This window comes from Gymnoscopelus braueri, assembly GCF_963280865.1.
Source record: "Gymnoscopelus braueri genome assembly, chromosome: 13".
In the NCBI taxonomy this organism is placed as follows: Eukaryota; Metazoa; Chordata; class Actinopteri; order Myctophiformes; family Myctophidae; genus Gymnoscopelus; species Gymnoscopelus braueri.
The window spans coordinates 34,500,518-34,514,975 of NC_137615.1; the positions used below are offsets into that span (position 1 = coordinate 34,500,518).

Here is a 14,458-nt window from a genome sequence, read left to right on the forward strand (position 1 = left end):
TATATTTAAGTTGATTGTCATATCAGCCCTGTGCAATTTTCGTTGACAAAGCCTAAAAAGCCAAACGGCAAATGTTCCAATGTTCAATGCCAAAAACATAATGAAATCGTTAATCGCAATTATTTGTGTACCAATTAATTGTAAAGTAAAATGTCATGATCATGACAGCCGTACCTACTGTACCTGTCTTGAATAATAACATATCTCTCATTGGACAGCTTGCTTAAACTGGCATTAGAGGCTATAATAGCTACATGTTCAAAGGGAGAAAGGCATTGTGATGGATGATGAGGCAACATTTTGAGCTACAATAGCACAATGTCACACCTTCTTACATGAATGTGCGGTGCTCTTTTTGCTGGTAGCCACACACTATTACAAATACTGCCAGTGAAGTACAACAATGGATTGTTTAAAGGTTTGCGATCTCTACACATTTTGGTGGCAAAATGAGTTGTGACTTCCAGTATTCCAGCTGAACACACCGGCAAGTACACAGCTTCAAGTAGGTCATAGATGTCTTGTAGCAGATTGCATTTGAAAATTGAAAGTAACTCTTAGCGGGCAGCGTAGTGCATGGAGAGGCAGATCTGTGACAGAATGCAAATGAGGAATGAGGGATGAGTTGTAAAACTAGCAGGGAAGGAAAGCCAGAGGAGATAAGCCAGCTTCAACTTGAGCACGAGAGGAAGAGAGAGAGAACCAGGAGAGAGGGGCAGGTCACATTGTGCGTGCGTGCACGTGTGCGTGCGTGCGTGCGTTTGTATGTGGTGCAGCAGCAACCTGTTTTTCACTGCTGCAGATGATCAATTCTTCCTCACAGCTGTGAAACACCCTCTCTCGCTTTCTATCTTTCTCTCTCTCTCTCTCTCTCTCTCTCTCTCTCTCTCTCTCTCTCTCTCTCTCTCTCCCCCTCTTTCTTCCACATGCTGAGTTGTTGATATATTCTCGCCCTCTCATTGCCACAACATGTCGCAATGTGACATTATTGTGAGCTTGCAGATCTGCTATTTTCAAAAACATTGGTGAAATTGTGTGTATTATTATTATTATTATTATTATATTTTGCCTTTAATGACATGCCCAAAATTGTGATGAAGTATTTATACAGATCTCTATTTCCATTTGACCAAATGAGGCGTAGACCATCACCAATAATAGGACACAAATGCATACAAGCAGCCAGCTTGCATAGTGCACTTTCACCACTGAACACCACCTTGTGATTTGTGTAGCTTTGTTCACAAACTGCACACTAACTTACTATCAATAGCTCAAGATTGGACAGGAAGGTCACTCCATTATTAGCCTCTATGACTTGTTGCTTGACGTGAACATATTCTACTCACCTGTTCCATCTGTTTTTGTCAGAGAATTAATGTACCCCCTCTCAGCCAATTAGAAGGTTATATTTGCCGGGCTATAGGTGGTCTGTAAAGTCTTGAATGTTAATTGAACTCTGAGAGTGTTCAAATGTAACCATGTGTGAAAATGAACCCGTAATGATTCAAATCATACTGTATATTTTCAGTGCCATGCTAGTAAAACACATACTCTATCATGTAAACTGTACCTATTAAATAACACGCACGCACGCGCGCACACACACACACACACACACACACACACACACACACACACACACACACACACACACACACACACACACACACACACACACACACACACACACACACACACACATCTAAATAGATTACACATTCACAGTCAATCTTTGTGTGCGTGTGCGTGTGCGTGTGTGTGTGTGTGTGTGTGTGTGTATGTTGGCTAATTTGTTGCAGTAAATTGTCAGGGCAATGTGGTCCTGGGTATGAGCCATGCAGTTGTGTTTTACGTACTCCATTGATTATTAGTCCAATTACTTCTGGTTTACAGCGCTCCTCTCACCCAGCTTCCTCCCCTCCATCTCTCCCTTGAAACCTTCCTACAGTCCCTCCTTCTCTCTGGCTGTTGTAAAATACAACAATGCTGCAAATGACTAGAAGAAGGAAGGAAAAACTTAGGAAGGAAGTGAGGGAGGAAGGAATGTCTTTGTCTTCCTTATATCTCCATTCAGTGAATTATACATCAACTGAAATGAATTTGATGTTGTTTTGTATATCAGATAATTAGTTCATAGTTTAAACCAAGTGCATTTGGTTTGGACAGAGTCCGTTTGGTTACATTTGTTCTATGTTGAAGAGCTGTCCATGGTCCTGTTTTCTGGTGAAGAGCTGTCCATGGTCCTGTTTTCTGGTGAAGAGCTGTCCATGGTCCTGTTTTCTGGTGAATAGCTGTCCATAGTGCTGGTTTATGGTAAAGAGATGTCCATAGTGCTGGTTTATGGTAAAGAGATGTCCATAGTGCTGGTTTATGGTAAAGAGATGTCTATAGTGATGGTTTATGGTAAAGAGATGTCTATAGTGTTGGTTTATGGTAAAGAGATGTCTATAGTGCTGGTTTATGGTAAAGAGATGTCTATAGTGCTGGTTTATGGTAAAGAGATGTCCATAGTGCTGGTTTATGGTAAAGAGATGTCTATAGTGCTGGTTTATGGTAAAGAGATGTCTATAGTGCTGGTTTATGGTAAAGAGATGTCCATAGTGCTGGTTTATGGTAAAGAGATGTCCATAGTGCTGGTTTATGGTAAAGAGATGTCTATAGTGTTGGTTTATGGTAAAGAGATGTCCATAGTGCTGGTTTATGGTAAAGAGATGTCCATAGTGCTGGTTTATGGTAAAGAGATGTCTATAGTGTTGGTTTATGGTAAAGAGATGTCCATGGTGTTGGTTTATGGTAAAGAGATGTCCATAGTGCTGGTTTATGGTAAAGAGATGTCCATAGTGCTGGTTTATGGTAAGGAGATGTCTATAGTGCTGGTTTATGGTAAAGAGATGTTCATGGTGCTGGTTTATGGTAAAGAGATGTCCATAGTGCTGATTTATGGTGTAAAGAGATGTCCATAGTGCTGATTTATGGTAAAGAGATGTCCATAGTGCTGGTTTATGGTAAAGAGATGTCCATAGTGCTGATTTATGGTAAAGAGATGTCTATAGTGCTGGTTTATGGTAAAGAGATGTCCATAGTGCTGGTTTATGGTAAAGAGATGTCTATAGTGCTGGTTTATGGTAAAGAGATGTCCATAGTGCTGGTTTATGGTAAAGAGATGTCTATAGTGTTGGTTTATGGTAAAGAGATGTCCATAGTGCTGGTTTATGGTAAAGAGATGTCCATAGTGCTGGTTTATGGTAAATAGATGTCTATAGTGTTGGTTTATGGTAAAGAGATGTCTATAGTGTTGGTTTATGGTAAAGAGATGTCCATGGTGTTGGTTTATGGTAAGGAGATGTCTATAGTGCTGGTTTATGGTAAATAGATGTCTATAGTGTTGGTTTATGGTAAAGAGATGTCCATGGTGTTGGTTTATGGTAAGGAGATGTCTATAGTGCTGGTTTATGGTAAAGAGATGTTCATGGTGCTGGTTTATGGTAAAGAGATGTCTATAGTGCTGGTTTATGGTAAAGAGATGTTCATGGTGCTGGTTTATGGTAAAGAGATGTCTTTAGTGCTGGTTTATGGTAAAGAGATGTCCATAGTGCTGGTTTATGGTAAAGAGATGTCTTTAGTGCTGGTTTATGGTAAAGAGATGTTCATGGTGCTGGTTTATGGTAAAGAGATGTATATAGTGCTGGTTTATGGTAAAGAGATGTTCATGGTGCTGGTTTATGGTAAAGAGATGTCTTTAGTGCTGGTTTATGGTAAAGAGATGTTCATGGTGCTGGTTTATGGTAAAGAGATGTATATAGTGCTGGTTTATGGTAAAGAGATGTTCATGGTGCTGGTTTATGGTAAAGAGATGTCTATAGTGCTGGTTTATGGTAAAGAGATGTTCATGGTGCTGGTTTATGGTAAAGAGATGTATATAGTGCTGGTTTATGGTAAAGAGATGTCCATAGTGCTGGTTTATGGTAAAGAGATGTCCATAGTGCTGGTTTATGGTAAAGAGATGTCCATAGTGCTGGTTTATGGTAAAGAGATGTCCATAGTGCTGGTTTATGGTAAAGAGATGTCTTTAGTGCTGGTTTATGGTAAAGAGATGTCTATAGTGCTGGTTTATGGTAAAGAGATGTCTATAGTGCTGGTTTATGGTAAAGAGATGTTCATGGTGCTGGTTTATGGTAAAGAGATGTCCATAGTGCTGGTTTATGGTAAAGAGATGTCCATAGTGCTGGTTTGGTAAAGAGATGTTCATGGTGCTGGTTTATGGTAAAGAGATGTCCATAGTGCTGGTTTATGGTAAAGAGATGTCCATAGTGCTGGTTTGGTAAAGAGATGTTCATGGTGCTGGTTTATGGTAAAGAGATGTCCATAGTGCTGATTTATGGTAAAGAGATGTCCATAGTGCTGGTTTATGGTAAAGAGATGTCTATAGTGCTGATTTATGGTAAAGAGATGTATATAGTGCTGGTTTATGGTAAAGAGATGTCTATAGTGCTGGTTTATGGTAAAGAGATGTTCATGGTGCTGGTTTATGGTAAAGAGATGTTCATGGTGCTGGTTTATGGTGAAGAGATGTCTATAGTGCTGATTTATGGTAAAGAGATGTATATAGTGCTGGTTTATGGTAAAGAGATGTTCATGGTGCTGGTTTATGGTAAAGAGATGTTCATGGTGCTGGTTTATGGTGAAGAGGGGGGGTTTGGAAACAATTCTTTATTATTTGACCATGTCCAAATAAACAGGTAGCAGGGTACCTGCGTAAATCAGAGATCTGGTTGTCTAGAGCCACAGATCCGACCGCTATGCCCATATATGGGCATTCCAATATATGGCCATATACTGATGACATCAGGGATCTCCATTTATGGGTATAAAAGGGACATGGACTGATAGATATAGATTTCTCCATATATGGGCATAAAAGGGACACAGGTAGACAGACAGAATTGGAAGCAGACATCTCCATATATGGGCACAAAAGGGAAATGACACGGACAGACGGGTATAACGGGTACTCTGACAAAGCCCCCAACAATGACAGCCGCACCTACGTTGCATACCAGCATACCATATATTTGTCCACAAACGTTATAGAATGACGTCATTCAAATGCAGGAACAGAGCTGAAAAAGTGAGCCAGGGAGAGACGGATGAGTAGCCTGTTTTAGCTGAGATCAGCAGTTAAGCGAGTTAGAGAGAGAGAGAGAGAGAGAGAGAGAGAGAGAGAGAGAGAGAGAGAGAGAGAGAGAGAGAGAGAGAGAGAGAGAGAGAGAGAGAGAGAGAGAGAGAGAGAGAGAGAGAGAGAGAGAGAGAGAGAGAGAGAGAGAGAGAGATGGGAGTTGTGATCATTGGGAGATTGATTGATTGATTGAATACTTTATCAGAATACTTTGTTAACAGTACAGTTAGAATAGTCAAAGGGTATGCTAAAAGCCCCATTGTGTAAAAGTGAAATAGTTTATTATGATCATCTTCTCTTATGTGTGCTGGTACAGTTGATGTCTGTGTGTCTGTGTGTTTCTCTGTGTGTGCGCGTGTTTGTGACTTAGTGCATATGAATGTGTGTGTATGTATGTGTGCGTGCTTAATGTACTGTATAAGCCTATGAGATATTGACAGTGTTTCTACTTCAGAGAAGAAGGTAATTCCAGATGACCTAGTTTTCAGTGTGCATGCGTGCATGCAGTGCGTGCGCGTCAATGTGCTCACTCACATGTCTAATGTCAAGATAATGTGTCTTCTTTGCTGCGCACAAGTGTGCGTCTGAATGTATTTTTGTTTTTGTGCGTGTGCAAGTGTGTGTGTGCGTGCATGCTCATACACAGCAAAATCCTCTGTGTTGATTCATTCATTTGTAACTCTGAGAGTGTACAAATGTAACCAAATGGACCCTTCCGGGTCCAATTGTACAGTCCCAGAGTTAAATGAACACTGGAGGTTTACCGTGTACCGTGACGGTAGGTGGGAAAGACGAAAACAATCATCAATCAGGCTCCTCCTCCCTTTGGCCCCGTTACCAAGGTGACACGGAGATTCTATCAATGAGCCAAGGTCCCTGTTGCCATGGAAACAGTTATGAATGAGAACGGGCCCCGGTAACCGTGGAGACAGTGTGAACGAGGAACTACTTCGTCGCCCCGGCGATGGGTGTCGTAAAGCGACCGTTGATGCTGTGCAGAAAATAACCATAGTTGTTTTATTGCTGTCTTCACTGAATGAATGAATTGGTTTATTTATCGTCATTGTCACCATCATCATAATCACCATCATCATCATCATCATGATCACCGGTGTACCTGTATAGTAATGTTGATTTTGACAGCACATTTTTATCTAGTTTTAGTCATAGTCTTTTGAATAAAATTCCATTTAGTTTTAGTCATATTTTAGTCATCAGAAATGTTTTAGTTTTTGTCTAGTTTTAGTCGACTAAATATCATAAGATTATAGTCGACTAAATCTACAGTTGAGTTAGTCGTCTATAATGTATTTTGGCGGTGCCTTGATGGCTGATTTTACACTTGGTTGCATGCTGAAAATAGGCGATCTACAAGCTCACAACGTGTCGCAGCGCGACACGTTGTAGATCTGCTATTTTCAGAGCTCAACACCCGAGCGCAACCAAACCAAAAGACTTGTCTTTTAGTATACTGGATCTCTTCTCCACTAGTCCCTCCCTAACATTTTAGTTAGTCGACAACATTGTCAGTATATTTAGTGTTGGTTTTACTCATCATAGCTTAGTTTTTATTTAGTTTTCGTCAGTGAAAAAAGGTAGTCGACAAACATTTTTCTAGTAGTTTTAGTCAACGAAATCAACACTGGTGTGTAGTAGGGCTGCGCAATATATCAACATAATAATGATATAGTGATATGAGACTAGACATTGTATGCGATTTCACATAGTGTAATATCGTGATGTGGCAAAATTGTTGTCTTTTCTGGGTTTTAAACAGTAAAGCCTTATTCTAGATGTGCTATTTTCTTCTTTTCTTTTGACCATTTGTGAAAACAATTTGAGAACATTTATATCGTCGTCACATTATGGATAACAGGGCATTTGGTCCAAAATATAGTACAATTTGGTTTTGTGTATCGCCTCAGCGCTACTGTGTGTGTCTATAATTGTTTTAATTATTATCCGTGTCCCTTATTGTCAAACTGATCTGAACTGAATTGAATGAAATTACAACAAGTTGGATTAAATCAAATAGATTCACATCTAACTAATCAAACTGAATTGTACTAGACTTTGTGCTTACAACCACCAAAACACACACTAATTGTTCCCCACATCTCAACCTGGTATTGTTTTTTGGGTATTTATCTTGCATAATGTACATTAATGCATGTATATATTTGCAGATACAAACTTACACACAACCCACACATCCACTCACCTCCATGTTGGGTGTGATTCCCATGGTTTAACCTTTAACTGTAGTTTAGAGGTTAAAAGTAAAGGAATGAAATCTGATGTATGGGAAAAAAGAACCTAGCAGTTGAATGTGAACTGTTAAATTAGAGAACCTAAACTTCTGTGTTCCTTCAGAGAGGTGTGCATTGCAATGGGGTGCATTGCTTAAGGGTGCTCCTGTCCACAACGCGCAGCACTGAAATACACGCCTTTGTGTCGACGCGACGGGAATCAAACAGGCAAACTCTCAGTTACAGATCACCTGATATCACACAATGTCACGGAAAGGACTTGTGGCTTAAACCAGCTACGCCTCCACGGGTTTGAGCAATGTTGAATAAGTACTCAAATTTTTTTTTAACGTTTTAGTGTAAAAGTAGCAATTCCACAATATAAAAATACTCTGTTACAATTAAAGGTCCTGTCTTCAATTTGACTTGAGCACAATAGTACAATAGTACAACAAAAAAAAATTGTCTTCAAAATATTTACACTACCAAAGTAAAAGTAGTAAACATTTTAAAATGTGTCAAACGTTTTTGAAAATAGCTCATCTATAGTACAAGCTTGTAGATCAGTTGTTTGTGAATAGACAAAGTATAAAATAAAATAGCTTAATAGGTTACTGTAATATATGTTTTGTAATAATAATCTAAATGGGCAAAGTAAAGAGTAGCCTAAAGCTGTCAAAAAGAAATGTTGGAGTACAAAATACAATATTTGCCTCTAAGATGTACTGTAGTGGAGTAGAACTTAAGTAGAAGAGATTATAAGAAGTATCAAAAAAATTGAACTACTCAAGTAAAGTATACGTATGTACCTCTAAATTGTACTTAAGTAGGGCAACAGCACTTGAGTAAATGTACTTACAGTAGTTATTTTCCACCACTGTCCGTGAGCCTACCCATACTGCAATATTTACACTGTATAGTTAAACCAACCCTCAGGATGTTTCTCTGCAGGATTCAAAGTACAGACAAACTGCATGGGTTACTTATATAGGATCTGCCCCAACTGCTAGAAATGTCTGCCCAAACTGCCCAGAATTTAATCCGATTACTGTAATGTCAAGGTCTTCTTATCTCACACAGTAAAATCCTCTGTTAATTCATCCATTTGTAACTCAGAGAGGGTGCAAACATTTGTACCCTCTTGGAGTTAAACGGTTTACAATGAGATCCTGGGACAGTTTTATCTTCTCCCTGCCGTAGCGCTTTTGTTGTGTTTTGTTTTCCAGGCAAAGTACAGGCTGATCTCAGAGCGGTGATAGAGGCTCTGCTGTGTCATTGGGCCTCTTATACCGGAGGAGAAGGAAATATGTCAGGAAGCCAGGATGGGACAGGGAGGAGGGAGAGAGGGAGGGAGGGAAGGGGGGAGAGAGAGAGAGAGAGAGAGAGAGAGAGAGAGAGAGGGTGAGAGAGAGAGAGAATGAATCACAGTGTGAGTCAGACAGCAGGACCGACTGGAAGTTGGACGACGTAAGGGAACATTGTAACCTCAAACACACCCCCACACACACAAGAAACACACACATAAATAACTATACATGTGCACACACACCCATAGGTTGTTACATTTGAAGGCACGCACGCACACACGCACGCACGCACGCACGCACGCACGCACGCACGCACGCACGCACGCAACTCAGTGAGACAAGGGTCATGAAAAAAAATATATATATATATCACTCTCTTGCTCCGTCACTCTCTCCCTCTCTTTCTCTCTTCGTCCATGATTGGGTCTCACTTTTCTCTTTCTTTCTCCCTCTCTCAACTCTCTCCCCTCTCACCCTCTCCTCTCCTCTCCTCTCCTCTCCTGTCCTCCTCGGCAGCTACAGTATATTGATCAGCTCAACCCCTCCAGGCGGCAGGCGTTTACATCCAGTATTCACCTAGTGGCTTGTAATGACCTGGCAGGGGCTGTGTGTGTGTGTGTGTGTGTGTGTGTGTGTGTGTGTGTGTGTGTGTGTGTGTGTGTGTGTGTCTGAATGACTGACAGCTTCTGTCACTGAAGGTGTCTGTAGGCTGACTGTTGATTGGCTCTGTTAGCAGATCATTCTATTAAGTGACGTGATGCAGGTTAGCACCCTAATCAAATAATGATTGAGTAGACAGCCTTCTTTTTTTAATCTGGCTCTTACTGGAGTAGCGTTAAAACAATTTGTGCGGTTTCTTTTATTCATGGGCACATGAAAAAAACAACCTCACAATTCACTGAACTGAAGATATTACCCGCCGATGGGCTACTTAACGGTTGATGACTTACATGTATAGTAAGTACCATGGCAATTAGCAGTTTGTTGACACAATGCAGACAAGACACGATGCTGCATGCAGGATATGGTTCTCCTAGGTGGTGTTGGTGCTCTTAACCACTTGAACCCCAGCATCCATATTCTGGGCGGAACATTAGCCTAAAATGCGTCGCAACTAGGGATGTTAACCATGAATCTATATTTGATTAATTGCTGTTAAGAATTTTTTAATTTTTTCAATTAATAAAAAAAAATAAAACTTAAAAAATCACTGTAATCCTTTATATTCAAGGGCTTTTGGAAATAAATGAGACAGACTCCATAGAGCCCTGCAGAGGGGAGGGTGTGTGTCTGTGTCCAGCTGATGCTCGTTGACGCTCGTTAACGTTATTTACATCAAGGCAATTATGTTTCTGCACTCATTTTCGGTTTCGGACAAGAATTTTCCTTTTGGTTCTAAAAAACGCAGCTTATCAAGTAATCGATCGATAAGGTTTTCAACTATCAATTAATGAATTAATCGATCATTTGCACCCCTAGTCGCAACGCACTGTGAGCTTGTAGATAGGCTATTTGTAGTGTAGAGATTTGGCGTGGACGGAGTCCAGTTTTCTAAGATTACAGTGGTCAGCCAGTGGTCAGCCAGTGGTCAAGAAGGTTTATTTGACACTACTGTACATACAGGTCCAAGCAAAGAAATGCAAGTGTGGTGAGGTCGGCAGTACTGTGCAAGACACACACACACACACACACACACACGCACACACACACACACACACACACACACACACACACACACACACACAGACACACAACACACACAGTGTCTGTTTATTAACCATTCTGTGTCAAAGCTGTACTTCACTGTCACTCTTTGTATAGAGCTACTGGCCCTCATTTATCAACGCAGCGTATAAACCGGCTTATATTTTTCCATATATTCGGCGTACACCAACGTCAAAGTCACATTTATCAACGGATCCTACACAGCCAATCCTGGCGTACATCAGGTCGGAGCTTTGATAAATCTCACGTCTGAAAACGAGCGTCATTTAAATAACACGCCCTTAAATATTCTCAAAACGCCCCGATTTTACGACATGAAGAAGAATCAGAATACGACCAAAGACATCAAAAGCCAATAAGAAAGAGTTTCCCCCGATCGCCTCGCCTCGCTGCCTGTCAAGTCACACACACACGCACACGCACACGCCTCACCTCTCTCTCTCTCTCTCTCTCTCTCTCTCTCTCTCTCACTCACACACACACACACACACACACACACACACACGCCCAACTGTGTCTTTCATGTAATCCGTAGCGGTACAATCTTTGTCACTTAGGCTTGTAGCCTACATGAATGACATATTATGATACCAATCACATCGCCATGAATGGAATACGTTTGTATATTAATTTATTTAACCCATACCGAGCAGTGCACAAGCAGTCATGTAGGATATTCCCCGTGAGACTCGGACGGGCGGCAGTCATTCCGCGGCAGTGATTCCGCCACGTTAATAAGAGATTGGAGCGTCGGGTTTATATCCTTAACCCAGCCAGGTTGTAGACTTCGTAACTCTCTATGACATAACTCCATAACATAGGACAAGTTACTGTAAGTTTGTACACCTCACTGTCCATGAAAAGATCGTCGGCAGTCCCGACCGCGGGACTCCCGAGTCCCGACGCAAAAGCGCTCGTATATTTTGAAAATAGCAGATCTACAAGCTCACAACGCGTCGCGATGCGACCCGTTTTTGAGCTTGCAGATCTGCTATTTTAAAATAGCCAATGCAACTGAATGACTGTTAAAGCAGTTTGTTTAAATTACTTTATAAAATGTTATATTTTCACAGGGATTAATTATTAGTGTGTAGATATACATTTAGGAGTGGATTATGTGTCCAGATGCCTGTCAGACAGTCAGACAATGCTGCTCCGCAGGTCTAGAATGGAATAAACGGGCGCAGCCAACGTCAACAACTGTTCTCGACCAGACGTGAGATCTCAGTGTACGGTAGGATGAAGCCCACGTCAGGATATATTGATAAATGCCGAAAGGTGCGGTGATCTCGCCGTACGCCCATTATTTGGGCTGCACCGCGTTGATAAATGAGGGCCACTGTATCTAATGTTTATTTTGGTGCGAGAACTCGCCTTTAACCAATCCTGCTGTTTTCCTATTAAACTTACTTCTCTCTCTCTCTCTCTCTCTCTCTCTCTCTCTCTCTCTCTCTCTCTCTCTCTCTCTCTCTCTGTCCCTCTCTCTCTCTGTCCCTCTCTCTCACCCTGTAGGATATTATCAACGATCGGCTCAGACTTTGACTTGCGGACCCTGAGAGCAGTGCGAGTGTTGAGACCCCTTAAGCTGGTATCTGGCATTCCCAGTAAGTCTCCATTCATCTCTCTTTCAGGGGCGGGTAGTAACTCGTTAAGGAACAAGTATTTTTCACTATCATTTTTTTAAAACTGTACTTCTACTCTTTTTTTTTTTACTTCTTTCTTAACATTTTCCATTATACCTCATACAACTAGTCTGCTTCAAATGCGGGGAAGAAAAAGTGTAGGGTGAAGATCATGCAAGGAGCACCTCAGAGTCAGACACACCGCCCGCCTGACTTTGACCACTGACTGCTTTGTTGTGGGGTACTTAGCAAACAATGTAAACAGGTGTTACGACATGAGATTTAATGGTGAGTCCATACATATCTGGGGGACAGTTGATTAAGCTACAGTCTCCTCCTCATAGAGCTGTTCAGAGTGGTAACATTTTATGGGACCTGGCCATGTATTGCATGTATCCATGTTTGTGATTAGCTGTAGCATAGCGGGCGGTGCTACGTGTAGAGCTGGCTGGAGCAGCCTCTCTTCCACACTCAAAAGGTTAGAATTTAATGTCAATTATCAGGAAGTGTAAACAATAAATACAAATACAATGGCTGTTTACTTTCGTATTTGTATATAGAAAATCCAACATGAAATATATAACATCAAATCAGGAGACTGAATATTCAGAATTTTGAATATTCATGTGCATCCTACACTGTGGTTTAATAATAGGTCTGCATATTTAGTAATTAGTAACATATCCAAATCGGCGACTCCACCCAACCCACCTCCCTTCCACCACCACCCTGACATAGAGGTGCTTGGTGCAGAAAGGGTTGGGGACACCATCTCTAAAAAAAAATCTATTAAAATGAAAAGTAACTTGTAGCCTACTTTGCGTAATTTATTAACCAATTTTTTGTACTTTTATTTGAGATAAAGGATTCTCGGAAGGTAATTTGTACTTTTATTTTAGTAATTCTTTATGGGAGCAATTGTACTTTTACTTGAGTACAGATTTCCAGTACTCTACGCTCCCCTGCAGCATCAGAACGAATGTGAACAGAGATGTTACATTCTCCCTAATGCAACCAAAGTGTTTAAGCAATTAACCACTTTCAACCTGGCGTCCCTATTTTGGGCATTCTATTGTAGGTGAGAATAAAGATAAAAAATACATCCCAAATTTAAAAAACTATTGTGAAATTAGCAGATCTACAAGCACATAACCATAACACGTTGCGATGAAACACGTTATGAGCCTGTTGATTGGCTATTTTTTGTAAAACAAAGTGTAAAATAGGGTTTAAGTGGTTAATCTATGATCGCTAATCCTTTTTATTATCTCTGCCAGCCCGAACGGCCGGGGGCGGGTATTATGTTTTCGCCCCTGTCCGTCCATGTGTGTGTGTCTGTCTGTTTGTATTTGAGCAGCTAATCTTGAGCACCGATGGACCGATCGGCGTGAAACTTTGCATACACACTCCCATTAGGCCACAGCCAATTTGTCTAATTAGCCTCATGGTGGCTTTATAACAGGCTGCTTTCATGTTTTAGCCTATAACTTTTGAACCGTAGGTGGTACATTTTTTTTTCTTCCCTGGATTCCTTGGATCATGATGCAACTAGGCCAAGTCCACTTTCGCCTGACCAAGCCCATTTCTTCAAAACCTACTCTTTCCTACTACTCTTACAGATTCAGTCAAAAAATTCACATAAATCTGTACAAATTCTCTCTGGAGTCATGTGATCAATCTACATACAGTATATCAGTCAGATTTTTGATATTCAATTCTGATTGGATATAATTGGTTTCCAAAGTTTGCAGTAGGGGCCCGTTTTGCCAAAAATGCCACAAATCATGAATACAACGTCCCATCTACCCCAAATTTCAATCATTGGGAGCCCTTTAAACATTTTCTACCAATTTAGGCACAAATGATCTTGTGAGTCTTGTGACAATGACCGTCAAACAGGCTTTTGATTCTCCATAAGTTTGCCTGTAATTGTCTTCACAAATATGTGGGTGGAACCTAATTCTTATAACAAAACGTTATTAAACAGCAGCAAAATGACGTTTCGACCTTGCGGTCTACCTCAGGTCGTTTTGCTGCTGTTTAATAAAGTTTTGGAGCATCTAAACTGAGTTGCGAGCACTTTCTCCTTTTTTCTCTGCGCTCCTAGGAGCACACTTTTATAATTTATTTATTTACATTTTCTATGGTGGTGCATCTGTAATACTGTGCTATTGTGTTACAATGTACCACCATAATAACCGCAGCTAAATTAATCATGTACCTGATATATACCACATGATATATAATATACCACACGGTATGTATATATCATGCACCTTATGTACTGTATATATTGCACACTGCCATGTTGATATCTGATCTAACTTCCTTGATCTAACTTTACTCATCAAAGTGTATTTTTAAGGGTGTAAACAT

General features: G+C 40.6%; 2 protein-coding genes across 2 annotated transcripts in view; both read left to right on the forward strand.

Annotated features, from left to right (window-relative positions):
* Positions 1 to 14,458, forward strand: part of gtf2f1 (general transcription factor IIF, polypeptide 1) — a 235,715-nt gene that overhangs the window by 116,674 nt on the left and 104,583 nt on the right. The gene's annotated exons all lie outside the window — the stretch shown is intronic.
* Positions 1 to 14,458, forward strand: part of cacna1aa (calcium channel, voltage-dependent, P/Q type, alpha 1A subunit, a) — a gene marked incomplete at both ends in the record, with an annotated part of 141,769 nt that overhangs the window by 24,635 nt on the left and 102,676 nt on the right. The window contains 1 exon segment of the mRNA XM_080446597.1: positions 11,973 to 12,064. Within this exon segment, the coding sequence (XP_080302723.1) occupies positions 11,973 to 12,064 (92 nt within the window).